Source organism: Rhinocladiella mackenziei (genome assembly GCF_000835555.1).
Source record: "Rhinocladiella mackenziei CBS 650.93 unplaced genomic scaffold supercont1.2, whole genome shotgun sequence".
Lineage (NCBI taxonomy): Eukaryota > Fungi > Ascomycota > Eurotiomycetes > Chaetothyriales > Herpotrichiellaceae > Rhinocladiella > Rhinocladiella mackenziei.
In genome coordinates, this window is record NW_013550603.1 from 2350538 (window position 1) to 2372399 (window position 21862).

The 21862-nt window shown below is 51.1% G+C and overlaps 10 protein-coding genes across 10 annotated transcripts; 5 read left to right on the top strand and 5 right to left on the bottom strand.

Moving 5' to 3' along the window:
* Positions 1-582: 582 nt before the first annotated feature.
* Positions 583-1344, top strand: Z518_02644 (uncharacterized protein; the record flags this gene model as incomplete). The annotated part of the gene is made up of 2 exons (XM_013419672.1): positions 583-994; positions 1055-1344. 2 exons carry the CDS (start codon positions 583-585, stop codon positions 1342-1344), a joined length of 702 nt encoding a protein of 233 aa, XP_013275126.1.
* Positions 1345-1659: 315 nt separating this feature from the next.
* Z518_02645 (uncharacterized protein) lies at positions 1660-2178 on the bottom strand (the record flags this gene model as incomplete). Its single annotated transcript, XM_013419673.1, has 1 exon — positions 1660-2178. The coding sequence occupies one exon, from the start codon at positions 2176-2178 to the stop codon at positions 1660-1662; it is 519 nt and encodes a 172-aa protein (XP_013275127.1).
* A 692-nt stretch (positions 2179-2870) lies between these two features.
* On the top strand, positions 2871-4001 carry Z518_02646 (uncharacterized protein; the record flags this gene model as incomplete). Its single annotated transcript, XM_013419674.1, has 1 exon — positions 2871-4001. One exon carries the CDS (start codon positions 2871-2873, stop codon positions 3999-4001), a length of 1131 nt encoding a protein of 376 aa, XP_013275128.1.
* A 93-nt stretch (positions 4002-4094) lies between these two features.
* Z518_02647 (uncharacterized protein) lies at positions 4095-5402 on the bottom strand (the record flags this gene model as incomplete). Its single annotated transcript, XM_013419675.1, has 1 exon — positions 4095-5402. The coding sequence occupies one exon, from the start codon at positions 5400-5402 to the stop codon at positions 4095-4097; it is 1308 nt and encodes a 435-aa protein (XP_013275129.1).
* A 553-nt stretch (positions 5403-5955) lies between these two features.
* On the top strand, positions 5956-6596 carry Z518_02648 (uncharacterized protein; the record flags this gene model as incomplete). The annotated part of the gene is made up of 2 exons (XM_013419676.1): positions 5956-6123; positions 6243-6596. 2 exons carry the CDS (start codon positions 5956-5958, stop codon positions 6594-6596), a joined length of 522 nt encoding a protein of 173 aa, XP_013275130.1.
* Positions 6597-7070: 474 nt separating this feature from the next.
* On the top strand, positions 7071-8819 carry Z518_02649 (uncharacterized protein; the record flags this gene model as incomplete). Its single annotated transcript, XM_013419677.1, has 1 exon — positions 7071-8819. One exon carries the CDS (start codon positions 7071-7073, stop codon positions 8817-8819), a length of 1749 nt encoding a protein of 582 aa, XP_013275131.1.
* Positions 8820-9458: 639 nt separating this feature from the next.
* Z518_02650 (uncharacterized protein) lies at positions 9459-11165 on the bottom strand (the record flags this gene model as incomplete). Its single annotated transcript, XM_013419678.1, has 1 exon — positions 9459-11165. The coding sequence occupies one exon, from the start codon at positions 11163-11165 to the stop codon at positions 9459-9461; it is 1707 nt and encodes a 568-aa protein (XP_013275132.1).
* Positions 11166-13499: 2334 nt separating this feature from the next.
* On the bottom strand, positions 13500-15521 carry Z518_02651 (uncharacterized protein; the record flags this gene model as incomplete). The annotated part of the gene is made up of 5 exons (XM_013419679.1): positions 13500-13586; positions 13640-13769; positions 13821-14830; positions 14878-15170; positions 15224-15521. 5 exons carry the CDS (start codon positions 15519-15521, stop codon positions 13500-13502), a joined length of 1818 nt encoding a protein of 605 aa, XP_013275133.1.
* Positions 15522-16061: 540 nt separating this feature from the next.
* Z518_02652 (uncharacterized protein) lies at positions 16062-17185 on the bottom strand (the record flags this gene model as incomplete). The annotated part of the gene is made up of 2 exons (XM_013419680.1): positions 16062-16236; positions 16287-17185. 2 exons carry the CDS (start codon positions 17183-17185, stop codon positions 16062-16064), a joined length of 1074 nt encoding a protein of 357 aa, XP_013275134.1.
* A 1400-nt stretch (positions 17186-18585) lies between these two features.
* Positions 18586-21639, top strand: Z518_02653 (uncharacterized protein; the record flags this gene model as incomplete). Its single annotated transcript, XM_013419681.1, has 2 exons — positions 18586-20152; positions 20198-21639. The coding sequence occupies 2 exons, from the start codon at positions 18586-18588 to the stop codon at positions 21637-21639; spliced, it is 3009 nt and encodes a 1002-aa protein (XP_013275135.1).
* Between the last annotated feature and the right edge of the window lie 223 nt (positions 21640-21862).

The window sequence follows — 21862 nt, forward strand, 5'->3', positions numbered from 1 at the left end:
TATGATGGAACTAGCTGCTGATAAAGACGCCCATCAGAGCTCTAATATGAACAAAATGGGGTGTTGCAGGAGAGCGTCTTCATCATGAAGAATAGGGTGCCGTCGGTACATGGCCGGCATGGAAGGATGCACTGCAGTGAAGACTTCAGGAGGCAGGTCCTCCGATCTTATACTGCTTTTCAGACTTGTTTACAAACAGACCTGATCTTTCGTACCTCTCCTTTGCGACTCTCAACAGTGTTATCTCAGATCTCTCACTTTCTGCTGGCGTCTATGTGTAAGTATCCCTAATCCTTCCCCGTAACCTCCCGTGGACAGAATTTGCACTGTTGCTCGTTCAAACGGAACGAAAACCGGAGATCCAGATCCTATTTACTCACACATCTACCAGCCCTCCCCGAACCAACCTTTCCACGACCCTAGAGATTCTGGCATACGAGGTTCTGACATAAGAAAAAAGGGGTTTTGTCAGTAGTCGTGTTCTCTCAGATTCGAGGCTCCTTTACAAGTCCTACAGACTCTTTCACGTCTGAATCGTCTCCGAGTGTGCCTACAACGGATAATCAAGTCAAAGACCAAGATATGCAGTCAGAAGCTAAGAAGACTCGGCCAATATCACCCAACTCCCAAGAAAGCCTCATATTCTCGGATGATGAAGATACGGGCAAAACAGTATTGGAGACACGAGGAAACTGGAAACCACAACCCTGTCAAAAGAGAACAGCTTCCAGTCTCACAGATTCCCCACTCAGCACTCTACGAAAGGGACCAGCTGGTGTGGCTTCCAAGGACGAATGGGCTGATAGCAGTGATGAAGAGGAAAACATCAAACGCACCCGCATTTCAAAGCGAGGAGGCAACATGTCTAGATCCAAATCCGCCGGTGGCAACGACGCGGACACAATCGAAGTCAAGAAAGCGTCAACTTCTTCTCGTTTGTCCATGACCGTGGCCAAACCAGCAAAGCACTCAAAGAGAGTTATGTCGATGTCAAGTATGTTCTCTGCCCCAACTTTCGATACAGAGTTATTTGGATGCTAAGAACTTCTACCAGAGAATGCCGTTGACCACCGCAAACGCAAGAACATCGAAGAAAACTACAGGAAGAAAGTGTGCACCCTTATTGACGCCGATATCCTTGAGCGCGTGAGGGAAGAAGGTGGAATTACACCAGCCGGGAGGATGTACAAGGCTGCCTACACAATGTTGACACGCCTTAGAGGCCAGAAGAACGCAGGTGCGACCAGTTTGAGGGCCGAAAATGAAGCCTTAAGGGCCAAAATTGCGGAAGCGGCCGAGCTGCTAAGGTCTTTCTTAGAACAGAAGACCATTCAACACTTCTAAATAAGGGAATAGGGCCGGCTTGATACTTGGGCTGTATGATGGACATCAATGCTCTCTTATGCAGCAGATGGACCACACCGTGGCTGCAACTCCGGGCATCGCCCTTGGCACATCGCTTGTCCTGGGGTGGGACACTTACGTAGATAATAATTCCATTTTTTAATGAAGTACTCTATACTGGCAAACAAGGTCTAGTCTTCCGGAGAGTGTGTGAACACGACGATCCCAACTTCATCATCAAAAGGTTATCATCCGGAAACCCCCGATCTATCGTCTCATCGACAAGAAGGCATTCTCTCCAGTTTCCAGTCACAGTCACAGTTTCGATGGAGCCGTCATTGGAAACACCGCTTTATCGTGTACACAAGTGACGCAGAGTTTGCCATCCAGATAAATCTTGCCCAGGATATTGGCTGTATTTTTGCCGGCCGCCTGGACTTCGCAGTCTATTGTCACCTTGGAGCCCATCGGTACTGGTCTGAGATAACTCATGGTGATAGTCCGGCTAACATGTCCACCATCGAGGAACCCAGGTTTGGCTATTGTCAACAATGCCGTTGATGTCAAGTTGTCCAATAACGTAGCTGCCGCGCCGCCGTGCAGATTTCCAGATTTATTGCACAAGTGGCTACCGATTTCAATCTCCCATTTCGTAAAATTCGGCTGCGCGTTGAGAAGTGTTATGTTGGGCCGAAGCGCATATGCGTCGAAGCCGAGGAAATCCTGGTCGGAGACCACTTGATTTTGGAGAGCAAGGACACGATCTCGGATCGAGAGGTCGAAGAAGCCTTTTTGTTGGAAGACCATTCTTGAGGGATTTTTCTCTTGAACCATGGTGAGGATCGGGCTGTGTTCCTCGAGGTCAAGTCTGGATGATTGCACTCAGTGGGCCCAAGCTGAAGGGGAATCATGTAAATGTAGAGTCGCTCAGAAGATACGAGAAAGAGTTCAGGACTTCCTCATCTGCAATGGTACAAGAAACATTTTATAGGGAGCCATCGGTATCATCAGGTGGATGGAAAATACCGAGGCTGCCGGAGACATTTGATTTCATGGCCTTTATCTCTCACACGAGGTGCTTCGGAAAATTCTGGCCCGGCCGTCAGCATTTCAAGTGGCAGATGCAGTGCTGTATTCCCGAGCACTGCTCTCCAGTGGAGGGATTGTCTGCCATCAAACACACTCAGTCTAGTATCGTCTGCCTCGACTACCAAGCAAGGTGAACTGCTATAACAGGCAATTGGTGCGGTGCCACGCACTCAATGTTACGCTACCACCTCTCATGGGCAAAATGCCAAACGGCCTCAAGACCAATGCATCTGAGGCGTGTCCTGCTTCGCCGCAAATCTGAGCATTTCACACCACCACCACCCGTTTCCTTCATCTCCATCTTCATCTGACACTCACTTCTCGATCTACCTGTTTCCGCCTTCTCTCCTCTTTGGTGACCTCTCTTCCTCCCCCTCCCTCTCCCCCTTCGTTGATATTCCGCCTGACCATGAGCCTACTGGGAGGGGATTATCGAGATGATGAACGAGGACGAGAGGTACGACGATGCCACCCTCGAGAATACCAAAACCTCCAAGCGAGACCGACTCAAGGGCGCCCTCGCCCGCACAAAGAGCAAATTCAAAAAACACGGTGACAAAGGTGAAGAGGCGGGCAAGGTGCTCAGTGATGATGTGAATGACTTCCTGTCAGCTGGGAGACCCTCTACATCGAGTTGGACATCTGGAGGAGATACACTACCACGCCACCCCATGACAGACCTCTCATCGTCAGGAACCACTCTAGACCAGCGCTCGCCGAGACCATCGACCTCTGATTCATTTGCCACACCGAAGCAGTCACCGAGACGGATACCTGTGCCTCGAATCGATGTGTCCAACTCACAAAGATGGCCTGGTGCCCAGCCGATTGGGAATCAGAATTCAGAAGATGGACCGGAGTTTCTTCGTCCCGAATACCAGGCACGCAGTCAGTCAGTCAGCTCACTGTCGAAAAGGAAAGGGCGTGGGAGAGGTCTAAGCGTCAGCTTTATCGAAGCCCCTCCCGTCATTATCGGCGAAGGAGGTGATGATGCTCCAAAGCCTCCTGTCGAGATTTCCAAGGCGAGAGCGAGGGCAAGATCTGTCTCACCGATGACCAGTCGTTCTCAGTCACAAGCTCCCAGCACAACGGACCGCCCAGCTCCTATCAATGGCTCGCCTTCACTACACCATGTTGCCCCTCGACATGAACATGGACCACCGGACGTCCTCCGTCCCCGGACTCTGCAAAGAGTCCAGACAGGGTTGTCATCACCAAGTCCATCTGGATTGTCGGGCTTGGACAAGGAGTTTGACATGACTTTACGACTCGGATCAGGAGTCAGCTCGCCGGAAAGCGCAGGCGCCTCCCCGATCACTCCTGAGATCGTCGCTCCGAAGCCCGTACGCCCTGTTCATCCACCACCGCCGGTCTTTGAATCGGCAGAGCCACCTGGGCTGAAAAAGGAAATACCGAGCGCGAATTTGCGGAAGCAATTTCGAGAGGGAGATGCCCTCAAAATGCATCACGACCTCGAAACCCCCGATCCCTTCGAAGATCCAAGTCCCGGGGCTGCATCTAGCAGGGGGGTCAGCCCTGAAGAGCAGCGATCGTCTCGACGGATTTGACCTGGCGCAATAATTTTAGATCATTCCACTCAAACTGGTTATGCCAGTGCTCTATGTCTATGGCTTGCGCGCCTTGCTGGATTGTGTCTAACATCAGGACGAGTTTGATGCCCCGAGAGCCTTGAACCCCTGGATGAGATCATCAAGGAGATCTTTCTCGTCCTCAATGCCAATGCTGATCCGCAAGAGATCTTTCTCCACCGACGAGTCGGTCATCGTCCGCCATTCGATCAGACTCTCGACTCCGCCCAAGCTTGTGGCATGGTGGAAGAGGTGCAACTTGCTTGGCAATGTTCGAGCAAGCTTCGGAGTCTTCAATACGATGGAGAATACGGGACCGTATCCGTTAGGCATCTGCTTCTTCAACCAGGTTTTGTAATCCTGGGTTTGAAGACTTGCATGGTGGACCTGTTTCAGCACCGATTTGATAATGTCGACATCTGATTGTGACAGTCCAGTACCCACTGTCAAGCCAGTCAGAGCACCATCGAGCGCATCGACTATCCTCCGAGCAGTTTCGCTTTGTCTCATAACTCTCAACTCTAGCGTGCGCAAACTCCTCACTCCTAGCCAACCTTCCAAACCGCCCATGACGGAACCAAGATACAACCGGTCTTCCAGCATTTTGGGTATCCATTCTTTTTGCTTGACCGCCAAAACACCACAGAGCATGTCGGAATGTCCGCCAATGTACTTTGTTCCGGAGTGCATGACGACATCTGCGCCGTGCTTGAATGGATCCTGCAATGGCGGAGGTGCAAATGTGGAATCAACACTGAGATATGCCCCTCGCGAATGCGCAACATCGGCATAGTGTTGGATATTGAATGCCAAACCTGTAGGGTTGACTGGTGTCTCCAAATGTAACAGATCGCCCTCCTCCAGGTCTTCGGGTTTACAGTTCAGCGGAAGTATCTTGCAGCCTGAAAGTCTCTGGTGCAGCTTCAACACTCCATGACATCCGTGGTATCCAGCACCAATCGCTACTCTCTTGGGATTCAAAAAGGTAATGAGAGCGTTGAACGCTGACAAACCGGAAGAGTATGTGAGACAGGGATTGTGCAAGAGGGTGCCCAGAATTGCTTCCAGACGCGAGGTACTATGAGTGGTATGGCGAGAATAGATATGCTCGGTGGGTGCATAAATAGGTTCAGGTCGTTCGTAGTAGGGCCGCAGCTGGGCGGGATCTTTGTCGTATCGAAAAGTGGTGCTCACATGTATGGGCGGAGCCACGTCATCGACGACATTATAGGCATCATCGGCATGAATCGCCTGGGTGGACGGAGATAAGGAGGCAAGACTCAATTTATGAAGCTCGACGACTTTGTGAGGATCGGTGGGCGCAGGAGGGACTCCGGAGGGGGGGTCCGAGTCGACCGAATGAACTCCATTGGTGGCCATCCTGACAGGTATTGGAGGGCCTTTGGATAACTCAGAATTGAATTGGGCCTCCTAACAAACTGAGACACGACGTTTTAGAGGAAAATTGAAGAATGGCTGGGTGTTGAATAATGATCTCGATATCGTGATTAGTTTTGACAAAGTCTCAGTCAAGCGAAGGGCGTAAACCCGAAGTGCATCTCCGCATCTCCGTGCCTCGTGCCTTGGCGCTGCATACGCCGGTAGGGTATCACGTGCCAAAATGTCCTGGAATTCAAGCCACTGTAGCCACTTATATCGTTTGATTTTATCAAACTTATTCTGTACATTGATCACGTGATCAATATAGTTCTATACGCCGCCACTGATTGGTCCGGATTTTTCATTTTTTCCGGTCAACGGCGACAAGCTCCGTTAGTGCGGTGTATGTACTAACACGCCGCCTTGTCCGGTCACATGAGAAGCCCCCTTTTTCTACCCAAAACATCTACCACCAAGACGGGGTATCCGCCAACTGAGCCACACCAAACCTGCTGCTTCATCCTTTGACTGAAGCATGATGTACGCACCAGCTATGAGCGTAAAGAGCTTGACCACCTGCCAGGTCGAGTATCGTACAGTTTGCTCCTCTCAGCAGACACACACAGGTCAGCCGTGCACGAGAATCAGTATCCAGTTAAGAGCGGAGGACCTATTAGAAACGGCAACCCATTACGACTACCATCCTCTTGGCCCCAGACAGGTCTGGCTTTTACGCATTCAACCCACACCTTCGAAATGGGATTCATTATAGTATCATTTACGTGCATACAGCCATCGGAAACGAGAAATGGAGTGATTCAATTCACTTAGCTTGGCTAGACTGGTGATTCCAAGCTTGATTCGAGCAAGTCCGAGGACACCACGCACTCGATCAGTCAAACCAAGAGCGTCACAGATCAAGTGGCAGTGCAACAAGCACAGATAGCAAGCCTTCAACAAGAACTCAACAACAAGGTCGATGACATCCGAAAGCTGCATGGAATTATCCAACGGAGTGGTCAAAACAGTTCCAGTGTATCAGACGACAACATCAACAGAGCTTTCAGCGACTTGAGAGATGGCATCCTCCGCATCGTCAAGCTGTTCGAACTGAAACTCAATCAGGTAAAGAGCCGGATAGGGTTGGAGCATGCGCTGGGAAAGCATAAAGGTCTGACTTTGTCTGAATTTTAACTTTGACTGATGTATTTGTTGGAATCTAGTTCCAGCATCGGAAATTACAGACTGGCGGATCAAAACGGTCAAAGTTTGTCGTGCCATGGAACAGAAAGGACGTTTTGGTACCTGCGAGTATCTCTCAGATGACATAAGAATGGCTTTGAAGGACTTTCGGACGAATCCTGACCTAGAGACCAGGATTTGAGCTTCGAATCAAGGAAATGGATGATCTGTGCATCCAGGCTTTTGTAGAAATGTGCACACAAGGCTGAGACGTGCCAAGACCCCTGGGGAACTCGCCGATGCTGCTAACCTCTTAAGGCTTAGTGCCTCCACTCACTGCTTAATACCGAGGTAAATCCAGACTGCGGAGGTACACGACCTTTTTGCTTATAGTTCGTTTATCAGCCAGAGGTACAAAATAGACTTTCCTTCTAAGAAGATAGATCATTTTCCTCACCTCCAGATGAAAAGTGTTCGGTGACCAGTATGTCGTCCGACACCCAAGAGGCCGCTTGGCAGGCCATTGCACGCCGCAAACAAGCTGAACGCTCCCAATGTATCCCCGCCAAATGGCTGATTCCCACTCGCCTATTACCCAAAGATCCTCCGACACTTCAAGACGGGCCTCAGAATGTCCTTGATTTACCTCGCCAGTGCCTGTCGCAGGCAGAGATCGCCATTACAGAAAACCACACCGTCGCTACGCTCGTGTCCGCAATCACTTCTCGCAGACTCTCCGCCGTCGAAGTCACCGAGGCCTTCTGCCATCGAGCGGCCATCGCACAGCAATTGACCAATTGCCTGACCGAACCATTGTTTGAATCTGCGATAAATCGGGCGAAGAAGCTAGACGCATACCTACAAGAGCATGGCAAACCCTTTGGACCGTTACACGGTCTCCCGATATCGATGAAGGACACATTCAACATTGAGGGCGTCGATAGCTCCATCGGTCTAGCGGTTCTATGCCATAAGCCCGCGAAGAAGAACGCTCCACTGGTCAATCTGCTCCTGTCTCTCGGGTGTGTGGTCGTGGCAAAGACGAATATTCCGCAGACTCTGGCGTCGCTGGACTCGATCAACAACGTCTTTGGCCGCACCATGAACCCTATCAACAGACTTTGCACGGCAGGTGGGTCTTCAGGCGGCGAAGGTGTCCTCGTCGCTATGAAAGGTTCCATGATCGGGATTGGTACGGACATTGGAGGCAGCATTCGCGTCCCTGCCATGTGCAACGGCGTCTACGGCTTCAAACCAAGCAACGGCCGCGTCCCGTACGGCGGCCAGGCCGAAACTGGCTGGAAAGGCGTCAGTCGCACCAGCGTCCAAGCCGTCGCGGGCCCTATTGCTCGGAATATCGAAGACATCGACATCCTCATGCGCGAGATCGCCGTGCGTGCACCTCGGTACGGCGAAGACTGCATGCCGACACCGTGGCCTCAAAATCGCTTGCTACGGCCTCAAGGTTGCGGCCCCAACGGCGAACTGGTCATCGGCATCCTCCGTAGTGACGGTAACTGCGCGCTCCTCCCGCCCATCACCAACGTTCTCGACGACGTCGCAGCCAAACTCCGCACGACACCTCAGATCTCGGTCGTCGAGCTCCAGTGCCCAAAGGCTTGGACTAAATGCCAGTCCGTCATGTCCAAGCTCATGGGCGTCGACGGCGGTGCTCTCATGGCCGAAATGATCGACTCGACGGCTGAACCGCTCGTGCCGTGGATGAAGACGCGATTCCGCAAGCGCAGGCCCATTGAGTTCGTCCGACTCGTTGAACTCCAAGCCCAACGCGCCGAGTTGGAGCGCGAAATGCTCAATATCTGGGTTTCAAACGACAGCGAGGGTCGACGAACGCAGAAACTGGATGCAATCGTCTGTCCGGTCGCGCCGCACCCGGTGCCGCCGATTGAAGGATACAACGCGGTCGGCATGACGAGTTCGTGGGTTCTCCTCGATTATCCCGCGGGGACGGTGCCGGTACGGGATTGCGAAATGAGGGATCTGGAGCTGGGACGTCCGCAAGCTGGGGAGAGCCTGGGTTCGTGGGACGAGAAGAATCGGGAGCTTTGGGATGAGGGGAAGATTGATAGGCGGGTGTATTTGGGGACGCCATTGAGTGTGCAGGTGGTGGTGCCGAGGCTGATGGATGAGAAGTTGGTGGATGCCATGAGGTGGATTGATGAGTCTGTTAAGCTGGATGGTGAGAGTGGAAGCAGTGTGAGAGCAAGGCTGTGAAGGACCCGGAGATCCATGATTCGCGTCGTGGGTAGAAGAAAAGTCTGAAGAGAGAAATGAAAAGCAAGAATGAGATGCTCTGTTCTGTTCGAATATGGAGGGTGAGGCCGAAGATGATATATGACCTCGTAAATATGAACAAATACTGGCAAGTCAATAACGATACGTCTAGGAGATCCCCTGAATTTCAGAGAAGTAACTGATAGATAGTCTATCTCCTTGATTCAGAGATTTCTGTCTTTTATTAGTAATTAGGATTAGGAACCTTGGAAGCGACTATGATCTTGCTCACTCGCTTCCCTTGCTTCGCTCGCTCAATACCAATACCAATGCCAATATCACAACCTGGTCAAGTAGATTGTACACATGCTCGCTGATGCCTCGCTTTTCGTTCGCCGGAGACCCCAATCATTGTCCTGAACAGGATCCATAAATGCAACGGTGATTATGCTGGTGCCATTCCAATAGCTTCGACAATCTTGTCGCTCCTTCTCCTAGACAAACACATCTTCGCGTCACAAACGTGCGGCAATTGGCAGATAGATGCTGTGATTCCTTCCTCCCTTCCTCATCAGACATTCCCATTCAATTTTTCATCTTCTGATATTGCTCTAGTGGATAGAGTAGACTAAGAATGAATTAGGCCGTCTCACTCCTCCTCTTGCCAGTATCGAGTTTCAACCCATTCCCATTCGTATCCGCAGGCTCATCCACATATCCACCTAGGGGATATGTGCTCGCTTTATTGACCTGCTGATCATGGCGGCCTGGGACAATTGTGTCAAAGTCACGTTGAATCTCAGGCCAGAGCTGGAGGATCTGGCGCTCAAAGACACCCAGGGGCTCCTCCTCGAGCTGGATAGTTTCGGTTTTGCCTTTTGTCTGGACGATCTTCACTTTCCCGCCGATGAGCTTTTCGGGGTATATGGCTTTCTTCCACACGACATTCTTCATTTTGCCCACGGGACCGGGTGCGCCTAAGGCGATGGGAGTGTCCGGGTTCGTCTCCATGCCGTGCATTACCCAGCCTTGCAGAGCTTGGGAGTCGTACTTGCCTTTGTCGTTGTAGCCCAGGCCGTCTTTACCCATGCGGATACGAACGCTCGAATGAATGGTCTCGTTGGTCCGTGCAAGGCGTGGGAGGATGTAGCCTTGGTGTCCAAAGAGGCGGGTCACGCGGTGTGAGAGCTTCCACAGGATCCAGAGCAGAGTGCCGTGTTGCGAGGCGAGTTCTTCCTCCCGATATTCCCCTGGCGTACGGATGCGCGAACCACCCAGCTTGAAGAAGAAGGTCATGCTGTTGTGGATTTTCCCCAGGCCCCAGGGGCGAAGGTGGGGTTGCGTGTTGGTACTTGTTCGCATGCGGCCGTCACGGGTGAATGTTTGGTGGCCTTGGCTGAGAGTTTCTTGGGGCTTGATCAGGTCCATGATGTAACCCTGGTTGATCGTGAGGATTGGATCGAGGAGGGATACCATCCAGGCGAGTGTCAGGTTTGCTAGGGCGGTATCGTCGTAACTACCTCCAATATCACTGTGGACTCCGGGGAACCAGGTTTGTTTGAGGACTTTCAGATCATTCGGCTCCACGCGTGGCCAGTCCCAGACTGTCGGCGAGAATGAACGTCGATGTTCATCGAGCGCCAGCGCCTGAAATGCATACTCGATGTTGGATTCGACGCGAGTGTCCACGAAAGCAAAATCCTTGCTCGGTGGCTGTGGGAGGAGACCGATCATGGGAATGCCCAATCCACCAACCGTATCCCAAACAGCAACGCATTTGATTTTGATATTCGGCCTTGTAAGTTCTTTCTCGATCAGTTGCTGCTGGTAATGCGGATCTGTGACAGGGGGCTTGTGCCCAACAAAGGGTAAGTTTGGCCATTTGGTCTTGAAGTCCTTCTTCAGTTGAAACTCCCAGTCCTCAAAGACCTGGACGAAGTATTCGAGGCCCTTTGCTGTCAACAAGCCCGCAGCATTGATCAGGCTGGAAATCGAACGGGCTGTGAATGCTCCTCGGGAGAATCCGATCAAAAAGATCTCATCGCCTGGATTGTAGTTCAGACAAATGAAACTGTAGGCTTCACGAATATGACCGGCGAGACCTTCTCCGGTAGCACCGCCAACGTACTTGTCGTATAGTGAGTTGGAGCCCGTGCCGATGCCATTCTGGTAGAAGACGATTTGCGGGATGGGACGGTGGGGAGTCACGCTTTGGTCAGTGCCTAGTGGTGGAATAGCGCGGGCGATTCGAGTGACGTTGCTGGGAGTCTGGTAGTCGCCGTCACTGTCCATCCAAGTGCCGTCACAACAGACTACGATACGCTTCTTGAGATCTGAGGGGGCCATTACTGAATCGAATGGTCATCGAGCACGAAGCGCGCTGTTCAATGGGCTCAATTTAAGAATTGCCGTTCCAGTTTAAAGCCAATATGATTAGTTCAGTCCTCGAAAGATCTTCGAAGCGGGAGACTGCAGCAGAATTGGGCCGGTTTCAATCCCTCTCGAGATGTAATCTGCCTAGCCTAAGTTCGGCCAGGCTGTTCCTGTGCGGGAAATCCAACGGCAGAAGATATTTTATGTCGCTCTTGGGCAGCCAACCCCTTCAGATTGAGACACTCTCATAGTGACGTGTCTTCAAAGAGGGTGGTCGCTGGCGGTGAACATGACCACGATTTCGGCTGACGCCTTTGTCTCGCACAACGCCCTCCCTCAGCCCCTAGGCCGATGTATTTGTGTGCCGGGTGTTGCGGGCCAGTAGGGCACAACAGATCCGTTAACCAACCAGATTTGGTGAAGCAGTCATCCAGCGTCCCGAGGGATCGAGATGGACGCTTGTCGGGGGGCTCATTGGTGGACGAAGGCGGGAAAAGGGGCCTAAATGTTGATGAGAGGGACAAGGGCACAATTCACGTGATCTCAGCCTCACCATGGAATGCGAGATTCTCACTAGGGGCCGACTTGGACACTTGTACACCTTCTCTTCATTAGTCTTTAATTCATATAACCCTGCTCGAAAGGCCGCTTGACGCCTCACCGTGTCCACGACATCAATTGCTTTCATATCTTCATGGCTACACAACGCAATGTGTGGCGTCCCTGCGATGTTAGGCTGACTGCCTCTGCCTTGTGACGGCGCAGACCACGATCGTTTATCTTTCTTTCCTATCTTTTCCTCTCTCTGGCAGTGACCATTGTGTTCCCTCATCAAAGGCTCTTTTCCTCCATCACGCATGGCTGAACTTAGAGGGACGATTGTTGGTCTGGCCACGTTCGGAATGGAGCTTCATGCTGATCCTTCCAACACATTACAAAACGAAAGAAATATGTGCCATCGCTTTTTCTTGCGGGCCTGCAGTATCTGATTGGCATGTCTGGCTAGATTGTCCGTGGATTGGGGATTTTTGACCAGCTTCGAGGTAGTGACCTCGCTTCCAATACTCGGCTCACAGTCGATGAAAAGGAATCACACGAAGCATGGCCTTGAGTGCAACCCTTTTCCGTTTTCTTTTTAATGTAAACAAAAAGCCTTGCTCTCTCTCGCCGGAAGCGCCGACGTTACTTAAGAATGATGGGTATGAATGATACTGAGGCTGATGAGATACTTGGTCCGGTGTGAAAAGCTTTGAGCAACATCAACAAAAGGTTTGCTCAAATATAGGGGGGCGACATCAATGGTCATTTTGGTGTGATTGGCCACGGTTGCGTTCCGAGCCTCAGGTTGCCAGAGGGAGCCAGCCAGGCCAGAAGTCTGGTCTACCATTGTCGAGGCATTGAAAATATACTGTGCTATACAATTTTCCTCAGATGGGAGTGTTTCACGTCCAGCAGGTCATGATCTTCTGGCAGGAACTTCAGATGACGATCCCGAAGGGTGAGTATGCGAATATTCACCAAAATGCAACTACCATTTCACAAAATCGACATCGATGGTTGAGATGCGTCTCTCACTCTGTCACTCTTCTCATCACTCTGAGCTTGTTGCTATATGGCCACCATGCTATAAAATGCTGGAGCAATTTTTGGGTGGAGACCCGGAGATCCCCAAATTCATAATCTTCATTGTCTTTGGATATCTGTCTTTCTTGTCTGGATGACCGGGGGACTCGAAAGCGCCATCTGCTAAGTATGTACACAAAAGCAAATCTCGACCTTCCCGACGTCTGATTCAGTCTCGAAGTGTGCATCTCAACTCTCTCTCTCTTCTTTTCCCTTGGTCTATTTCTTCCTCCACCATTCAATGCTGCAAGGACCCGAATTGTTTTCGATCAAAACGTGAAAAAACTGATACGATACCAATATCAACAACTCACGTCTCTCTCGCTCTGTTTCTGCGTCATTCTCGAGACAAATTCCACTGTGATTGCACGGTTGCTCTGATGCATATTTGTGCTGTACCTGAGTTAGTCTCGTCTCATCGGGTACGTTACCTCGCTTTTGATTTGCTTCGTAGCTGCTGTGCTACTAGCCGAATTTCCTTTTATTTTTCTTTCTCTTTTTTGGGGGGGTTGACCCTTTGGCGATATGCACGCATTTTTGGTGTTTCATGGCGATTGGCCTCAGCCAGCATCGATGCTTTCGTTAAGTGCCATGGAGGCGGCACTTTCATACGATGGTCCGTTAGGACAATCTCTCGAAGATGCACATATGCAAAAGATCGCTCCTGGCGAGCTCTTCCACTCGTCAAGCCGGTGCTGCAGTAGGTGTTGGAGCCGGCGTGGGTGTCATCAATCTTTGTCGTTTCACCGAATCACCATTGGTTTCCACGTCCTGATTTTGCAGTCAGTATCTTGAACTTCTACGCCTTCATGACAATAACATACCTCGACATCATTGATGCTTCGCCTCTCCGGTTTGGCCTCGGGTTTAGGGGCCTTCACCACCTTCTTGACCGGTTTGCTCGGTCTGACTTCTCCAGCTTTCTGATCGAACAGGTCTTCTGGCAAGTCCCAGCTGCACCAAGTTAGTCATGTGAGTTCACTCCACGATGATAAAATGACACACCTCTTTGTAGACGCCAGTGTGAGAAAATGGACGTCTCGATTGAATCCGGCCCAGTTCTCGCAAATTTCTTTGAAGCTCTGGAAAGCGGGAACCAGATTTAGACTTCCTTTGGCGACGGTGTCAATGCCGATATAGAAGGTGTAGGTATAAACGGTGTGGGCGCCCGGTTGGCTTTCGGGTTTTGCATCGTCTGTTGATTGAAGAGTCGCTCCGTCACCATTTGCCGTCACCAGTTCGGGATCAGTCGATTCAACCGTCTTTGTCTCTTCCACTTTATACCTCGTACTGCCTTTCTGGACCTCCCGGATTTGCGCTTCATCCTCGCACTTGTGGACACGTTTGAACCCCTTGGTGAATGGGCGAGCAAGGGTGATATCGTGGATTCCCTCCAATTGCATGACAAAGATGCGTACTTTGGACTCCACAAGGCCTGACCATGCTTTCGCCGAATCTGCATTCAAGGAGCTGGCCGTCACACCCAGATAGTATTTGTGGTCCGCCGTGAAGAATGTATGCTTCTTGAAGAGTTCACTCCACTGTGCCTTTCCCGAGAAGATCTTGTTGGTAATTTGGCCTCCTCTTTCCAGTTCACGCAGGATCACGGTCTTCCCGGATTTGGAGATGTTGTACGTTGCACACATACTTGGGAATGCCGGGGTGATGATGGGCATGATATTTTTGCGGTCGCCTGAGTATATCGCCGGATTCCACACTTTGAAGCCCTTGTTCTGGTCCGCATTCTTGACCTGCTCGATGTCTTTTAGCATCACCGGCGTCGGCCATTTCCAATCTTTGATGACAAAAAAGAACTTGTCGACGATCGTTGCCCCGACGGCATGAGGGTATAATTGGCAAACTCGAGCCACCAGCATCGCCCAAGCCACTCCACCAGGATAGCCGACAATATTGGCATAGATGGCTCTTCTCTGGGCCCATAATTTGATCGCTCTCAGCGCGGTTCGGAATGTCTTCTGTTCCGGGACAAGAGACAGAATCTCGTCGGTGACGCGCTGAAGTCGTTAGCAAATGTCCGTACTCTCTGAAATCTGGAACTCACCGGCCCGGTGACTGCGCGAATGGTTGCCTGGTCCAGCCCCATGAGCAAGTTGTTGTCGTTCAGAGTCAGGTCTTTCGGTATGGTGGACAGGCTCGCGATCGAAGCAAAAATGAGATCGATTTCGATGCCGTTGAGAACCAATTTGATGATAGGCACAAAAGAGTCCGGGACCGCCGTCAACGAAGTAATTGCACCCGGCCCAGCTAAGCGTTCCAAAACTGCGGGAAATAACTCGAAGAAATCCTCTCTCTTGACGTGTTTGGGGGCGACTGCGAGGGTGTCAATATCGGATCCTGCGCGCCGTCAGTCCCTGCAACACATCCGTACTCCATCGGCACTTCCTTACCAGGTCCAAAGACTCCAAGACGATAGCTTCCGTAGGGATAGATCTTGCCGCCGAACTGATCGATTTGAGAGGGAGGCAGTCTTTGTTTCCGACTGACTTCTCGCACAAACTCTTGAGTGACTCGGTTCAGCAGGCTGAGAGTGCTCATTCTCTTTTTGGTTTCCTCCTGAGGCTCATAGTTGTTCTCTCTTTTCAACTCTTCAATTAAATCGGCAGTTTTCTCATTGTCCAGTGGTTCGGGCAAGGCAGTGGAGATCGGTGGGCTGACACCCCATTGCTTCGCGGTCGCCGTGGTCATAATGGGCTTCCGACTCTCGTGAAATTCAAAGCTAAAGCTTTCGCTCTGGTTCCGGTCGTGGGCGTGGGCGTAGGCGTGATGACGAGCAGCCGGTGGAAAAGAATTAGCAGTACCAAAGGGCGAAAGGAAAGGTCAGGAAAGGCAAAAACATCATCCCCAAACTCCGAAAGAAAGATGAGTGTCAATATGCACGGACGAGATAATGGAAGAGTGTTGGGATGAAGTGAATTCGCAAACAAAGCCCTGAACCATCATCTCACAGCAAAGGGACTTGAAGGGGCCTTGGTGCCACGGATCATGATGCGCAGCGTGAACCCACAGCGAAGAGCCCAGCGAACTCCGGGTCGCCAAGCAACTTCTGCCTGTATGGTATAAGTACCGCGGGTACCTCGCCACCCATTTATGCACGAACCGATACCGATAACAGATGTGCTCCGTGGAATATCATTTTCTGCCATTACACATGGGTCAGGTTGTTTTCGAGAAGAATCAACCACCCTTGCTTCAGGATCGATTCAAGAAAGATCTTCCGACTCAGTTTCAGCCTAACTCGGGAGCCTCAGCAAACAGCTTGGCCAGCTTCTCATCCAGCCATTGGACGTCTTCCATGTTGCCGGGCGGACCACCTGCCCAGTGGCCCCAGACAGATGGATAGACGTCCAACGTGCCAACTCCAGGTGCCATACACTCCACCTCATACTCCGAGTCTTCTGGTCTACGAGCAACATGTCAGCGCAGGCCCAGCCACGGTAGGAATTCACTCACGGGAAATATAAGTCAGTCTTGCTCGGAAGGACCCAAGTCTTCGCTTTGATACTGGCCATGGCCTTTTCAAAATCACCATTGTATGGCTCTTGTTGACTGACATCTCCCGCTTGCCACGTATGCAGCATCACAAGCAGATTCTCAGGATCCTTGCTTAATGCCCAAGACTCCCAGAAATTTACCATGAAATCTTCCAGACTTTTGGCCCCATAAGCCGTTTCATGGAGTTTCTGACGATAAAAGGCCTGGCTGAATCCCCAGCCCGCATAACCTCGACCAAAGGCTTTCAGACCAACCGTCTTTTCCTCGTCCGTCCAGGTACGATTCTCCGATCCCTTCGTCTCGATCCGGCCAAATGTACTCCCAGCCGAGGAAGCGCCTTTCGCGGCCAACAATGCTGATTTCACGCCTTCAAGAAAGACTTGATTGTGGATGGAAGTCTTAGCCGCGCCGCAGAAAGGCACACAGGTATCCATAAAATCGGGATATTGTGTGGCCCACTGAAAGGACTGGGCTGCTCCCATCGACCATCCCAGCACGCAGCGAAGGTGATTGATTCCTAGCTTTTGCGTCAAGAGTTGATGCTGAGCTCTGACATTGTCATACAAGGTGATGTTTGGGAAAGGAGCAATGTTCGAATTGGAGGGAGAGATGGACTGTCCATTCCCAAAAAGGGCCGGGATGATAATGAAGTATTTCTGGGGATTCAGCGTCTTATCTTCGCCGATGAGCCATTCATTGTCAGCTATGCTTCCAGAATACCAGGACGGATAGAGAACTGCTGGTAAGCCAGAGCCGGCGGGACCGAAAGTTTTAAATGCTATCCATGCTCCCGGCAAGACGTCACCACTTTGTAGTTTGAAATCGCCCAGATTGTACCTCTCGTAGTCGCTTGACATGGTTCTGGCAGCGCGGGATTCCTCTGTACTAGTCTGGCTCTGGATACTGATGATGCACATGAATTGATTTCTCCGTTGGGATATCAGAGAGTCTCCCATTTCACGGGAAATGACATGACGGATACGGACTGACCCCGCAAGTCGCTCATCTCCATTAAGAGAGATGTTCTCGAATCCTGTGGTCAATGTCGATACCAGCGCCGATCGGAATTCTCCAGCCAAAAGCGCCGTAGAGTGCACAAAGTGCGTCAGGACTCGATTCACCAGGTAGTATTGGCGTGCGGTAAAGTCATGCCGTAGACATGTCGTCCCCAGATTGATTTCCTCAGAGTACTACGTATATGACTGGGATGCCGAAGTCTCAGGGGGGCTCAACAAAAGCATGACGCCGAAGCCCCTGACTTCAACAAAGGACAGTCAGGCACTTCAAAACCGCATATCTCTATGCTGGGGGCCGGCCACCGGTCCTGAACTATAAGTTGCTCATCTCTGGCCTTGTTCCTCGTCCGATGGGGTGCTCATCGACCCGATCAAAGGATGGCTCGTCCACCAATCTTGCTCCGTTCAGCTATACCCAGGTATTCAACCATGATCCTCCCATTTTTGGAGTCGGATTCAGCGGTGGCTTGGACAACGCCAAGGACAGTCTGAGGAACTTGGTAGACAGTGGTGAATGTGTCATCAACATCATTAGCGATCATTATCTTGAGGCAGCAAATGCATGTTCAATCGATCTTCCTTATTGAGGCCTTCTCTCCTTGATGACAGAGGCTGATCTGGCTGTAGACATCGATGATAGATTTGATAAATACCGTGCGTGTCGTAACATCAATAGCAAGGCGCATACACACATATACATGTGTGAAGGCTTCATCGACCAACATAGCGGATCAGGCGGCAGATTCCATCCACGTTTGTTTCATGTCGATCGTGAAAAATTGCGTTTTGATTCACCCGGTCAATCATTCTCGCTCGCCATGGTCGAGACTCTCGAGAGGGGTGGTCAGACCCCGGAATCGCCACCATGTTGAGCTCCGAACTTCCCTCCCCCACCCTTGTGAGCCGTCAGTGCGTTTAAGCCGCGCCATCCTCACCAGCCTCTGGTAACTTTCGAAACCCCGCAAATGTCGGCGTGAATGGGTGGAAAGACTGAGCTCAAAGCAGCTTATTTTCGTAACCACAACCGAGATCTTCAAGTTGGGCGTCAACAACGCTCTTTGTCTCTGTACGTGGGCGCCAGCTCTCTTTGTCTTGAACTTGTCCAGTCTGACAGGCCGTCACCAGATTGCCTTGTCTTTATCAAAGCTCAAATCAGTCGTTCGCAAAGCACCCGAGGAACCGAACCTTTCGTATATAATGTTATATCCCAGGGCTGTCATCGCGAAGCCCTTCCGCGAAGTATGAGCATGAGCAGCGTGTCAAATCCTGTCCCACCGACGCCACAAATTGTCCCAGGAAACTTTCTTCCACCGCCCCGTCAAATTCGTTTCGTATCCACAGACGGCCAACCACACACAAAGAGGAGGCGCATCAATGCTGCCTGTCTGACATGTCGTAAGAGAAAGACTCGCTGTTCGGGCGAACGACCGGAGTGCAAAACATGTACGGAAAATGGCCATGTCTGCTCAGGTTATGTCGATCGACCGACGCGAAAAGACGGCGACAGGCTCGACGATGAGGGTGAAGAGGAGCTCATGTCGAGTTCGTCTACGCCTCTGAAATACCCTCGAGAGGAAGAGGATGTGGCTCGGCTGCGGCCAAAATTGGACAAACAGAACTCTACCGGCTCTGTGCCGACGGCGCGAATGGGTGAGAGAGATGAGATGGGCGAAGTTATCAGTCCGGCTAGCAATCATACCGCGAGTAGCTTGACTTCGTCCAGAAATCGCGTCCCATACTTTCGCTATTTTGGCCCAACCGCGATTGTTCCTGGGTTCAAGCAAATGGTAGTCCAGGTGAAAGACAATCGACGAAGTCTCGCTTCAGCTTCAGGAGAATCTCCATCTTCTGGACAGGCTTTTGACTCGAATTCAATGGTCGGTCAGGAAAGAGTTCCGGTGGAAATACCGTTCTACGACGCTACAGATCCCGAGCCGAATGCTCCCCTCATAACACACCTTTGCGAAACGTTTTTCAATCATCTGGGCTGCAACTATCCATTTCTTCAACGCGAGAGGTTTCTGAAAGACCTGGAAGAGAAGACGGTGGACGCGATCTTAGTCGACGCCGTCTGTGCGGTTGCTGCGCGGTTTTCTTCGAATCCGTTACTGTGCAGGTCCAATGATCCTTCCATTCCACTGGATGCGGAAAACAAGGTCAGACGGGCTTTTCGAGGTCACCCATTTGCTCAAAGGGCCATGTCGGCCGTCATCGATACCTTTTCATGTCCCACCATGGCCGTAGCTCAAGCATGCTTATTGCTAGCCTACGAAGAATTTGGAACAGATCACGACAGCGGCTTATGGATGTATCTGGGCACTGCCATTCGAATGGCGCAAGATCTTGGCATCCAGAAACTCGAGGGTTTGCAACTTGAAGGCCGTGTTGGACCCACGCCGAAGACGGCCAAGCACGGACAAGAAGGAAAGGCTGAAGAGCAGCGGAGATTCGAGCAACAACAGAGATTGGCGCGTAACCTTTCCGACCAGGACAACGCGCAACTTGATGACCGGAGAGCGAGTGAACAAGAACGAATCGACACGTTCTGGGCAATATTCTTCCTCGACAGGGCCGTGTCATCCGGCGTGGGTCGGCCAGTTACGTTACGCGATAAAGATATTGAGATATCTTTTCCTTATCGCTCCGACAACATGATGATCAATGGCTATCCTGATCCATTCCCAGCGATGATCAAGATTGTCCACATGTATGGGCGCGTGGCGGATGTGCTGAATAACATCAAGGAGGTCAGCCAAGTCACTCCAGACGTGTTGAAGCGGCTGGCAAGCATGGAAAAAGATCTGACCGGTAAGTCGATCTTGTCAATACGATTCTTTTCGCTCACGAGAAAAGGCATATATCAACGACTGTCACCCAAATTACACTTCAATGCGACGAATTTCCAGCATTATGTCAAAGCGGGCCATGGCACCAACTTCATCCTATTACATTTCTGGTTTCACACGTTGATTGTCCTGGTCCATCAGCCTACATTACTTCATTCCTTCGAAGGTCGGATTCAGCAACTTTTCCCAGATAGCAGAGAACTGTCCATGTCTTCGGCCAAGACTATTGCCGATATCCTCGCCTTTGCGGAACTGATCGACGTTAAGAGTTTTATTGGCAACCCATTTACCAGCCAACCGATGTACGTGGCCGCATGCGCTTTTCTGGCCGAAGCTGCCGCTCACACATCTCAGCCACCATCTCGTACAACATCACCTCCACCCAACGGACACCCTTCGCGGACGAAACCGGAGGCCATATCCGAAAAGGCGTACTCAGAACAGAAGGCCGCTTCCGCACGCCATACTCTTCTGGCGACGGCGGCCAACCAGAATTATCAGCGTTGTTACAAAGCGCTGAAAACTTTGGATTCCTACTGGGCCGGTTGTCGTTATATTCTGACGGCTCTGGATCAAAAATCGAAAGGATTGATGGATCCTCTTCTCTTTACGGCTGAGGACATTGATGGGGAAATGCCCTCCACCGAACCTTCCTTTACAACGCCCGGTTGGCGACGAAGTACCACCCTCGCTGCTTCACTGGGAGTCTATGGAAATGCTTTTAGCAGACTTCGGAGCTTGAAAGGGCTCGGAGAAGGCATGTCTTTCTCACCCAAGATGGATTTGAGTCAAGCTATTGGCTGGTCCTTGACTGGGACTGCCAACTCTCCCGCTCCAAATATCAGCTTCCTATATCCCAATACCGGCAGTGAAAACGGCACGGTATCGCCAAAGTCTAAAGAGAGGGAAGCAGCTGCAGGGAACCGGCATATTCCCACCGATATTCAGGCGCACAATATCAGCTTACAGAACATTCAGACAAACTCGCCCAAATTCGATCAGCTGTCTCAAAGCTATCACTCAACCATGCCACCCCCCAGTAACAGACTATCCTCTTTGCCCTATGATCCGGTCTCAACAGCTGAAGCAGACCTCTTGCTTGGCCTGCATTCTCCATATGCGACGAGCTCGACAAATCAATCTGCCATACTCCCAGGATCCGGACAACAGACTTCGAACGCTTTTGAATTTCCGACACAGCAGACCCCCCCGCATCCCGCTCCGGCGAATCTTCCACAACAGTTCCTTGATGCCCAAAATCAGAATCTCAACAACATGTTGATTGAATCACAGGATATTGATATGAATGGACAGCAACTGAACTTTCATTTCCCGGGCGGCGACATGATCCCCTGGCTTGAATATTTGCCACAGGATGTTTTGGATTATTTTGGAGACCCTCAAGGTGATGGGGGTGAAATCTTGCAACCGGGGCCTCCTCAGCCTTGATCAGACGGGAAGGAAACCAAAAAAAGAAAAATGCGTATTGTGTCAATATCTGACAATCCAACGAAGAGGTGCCCATTCAGAAGTCGCCGGTCGGACGAAGACTCGTTCAGAAGCAGCTGGTTCAAAGGACCGGGCATCAAAGACTTCACGTCATACATTTGTATGAATACCGCTTGGCTCCACACACTACAGAATAATGATCATTCCCTCGCAATGGATTCTC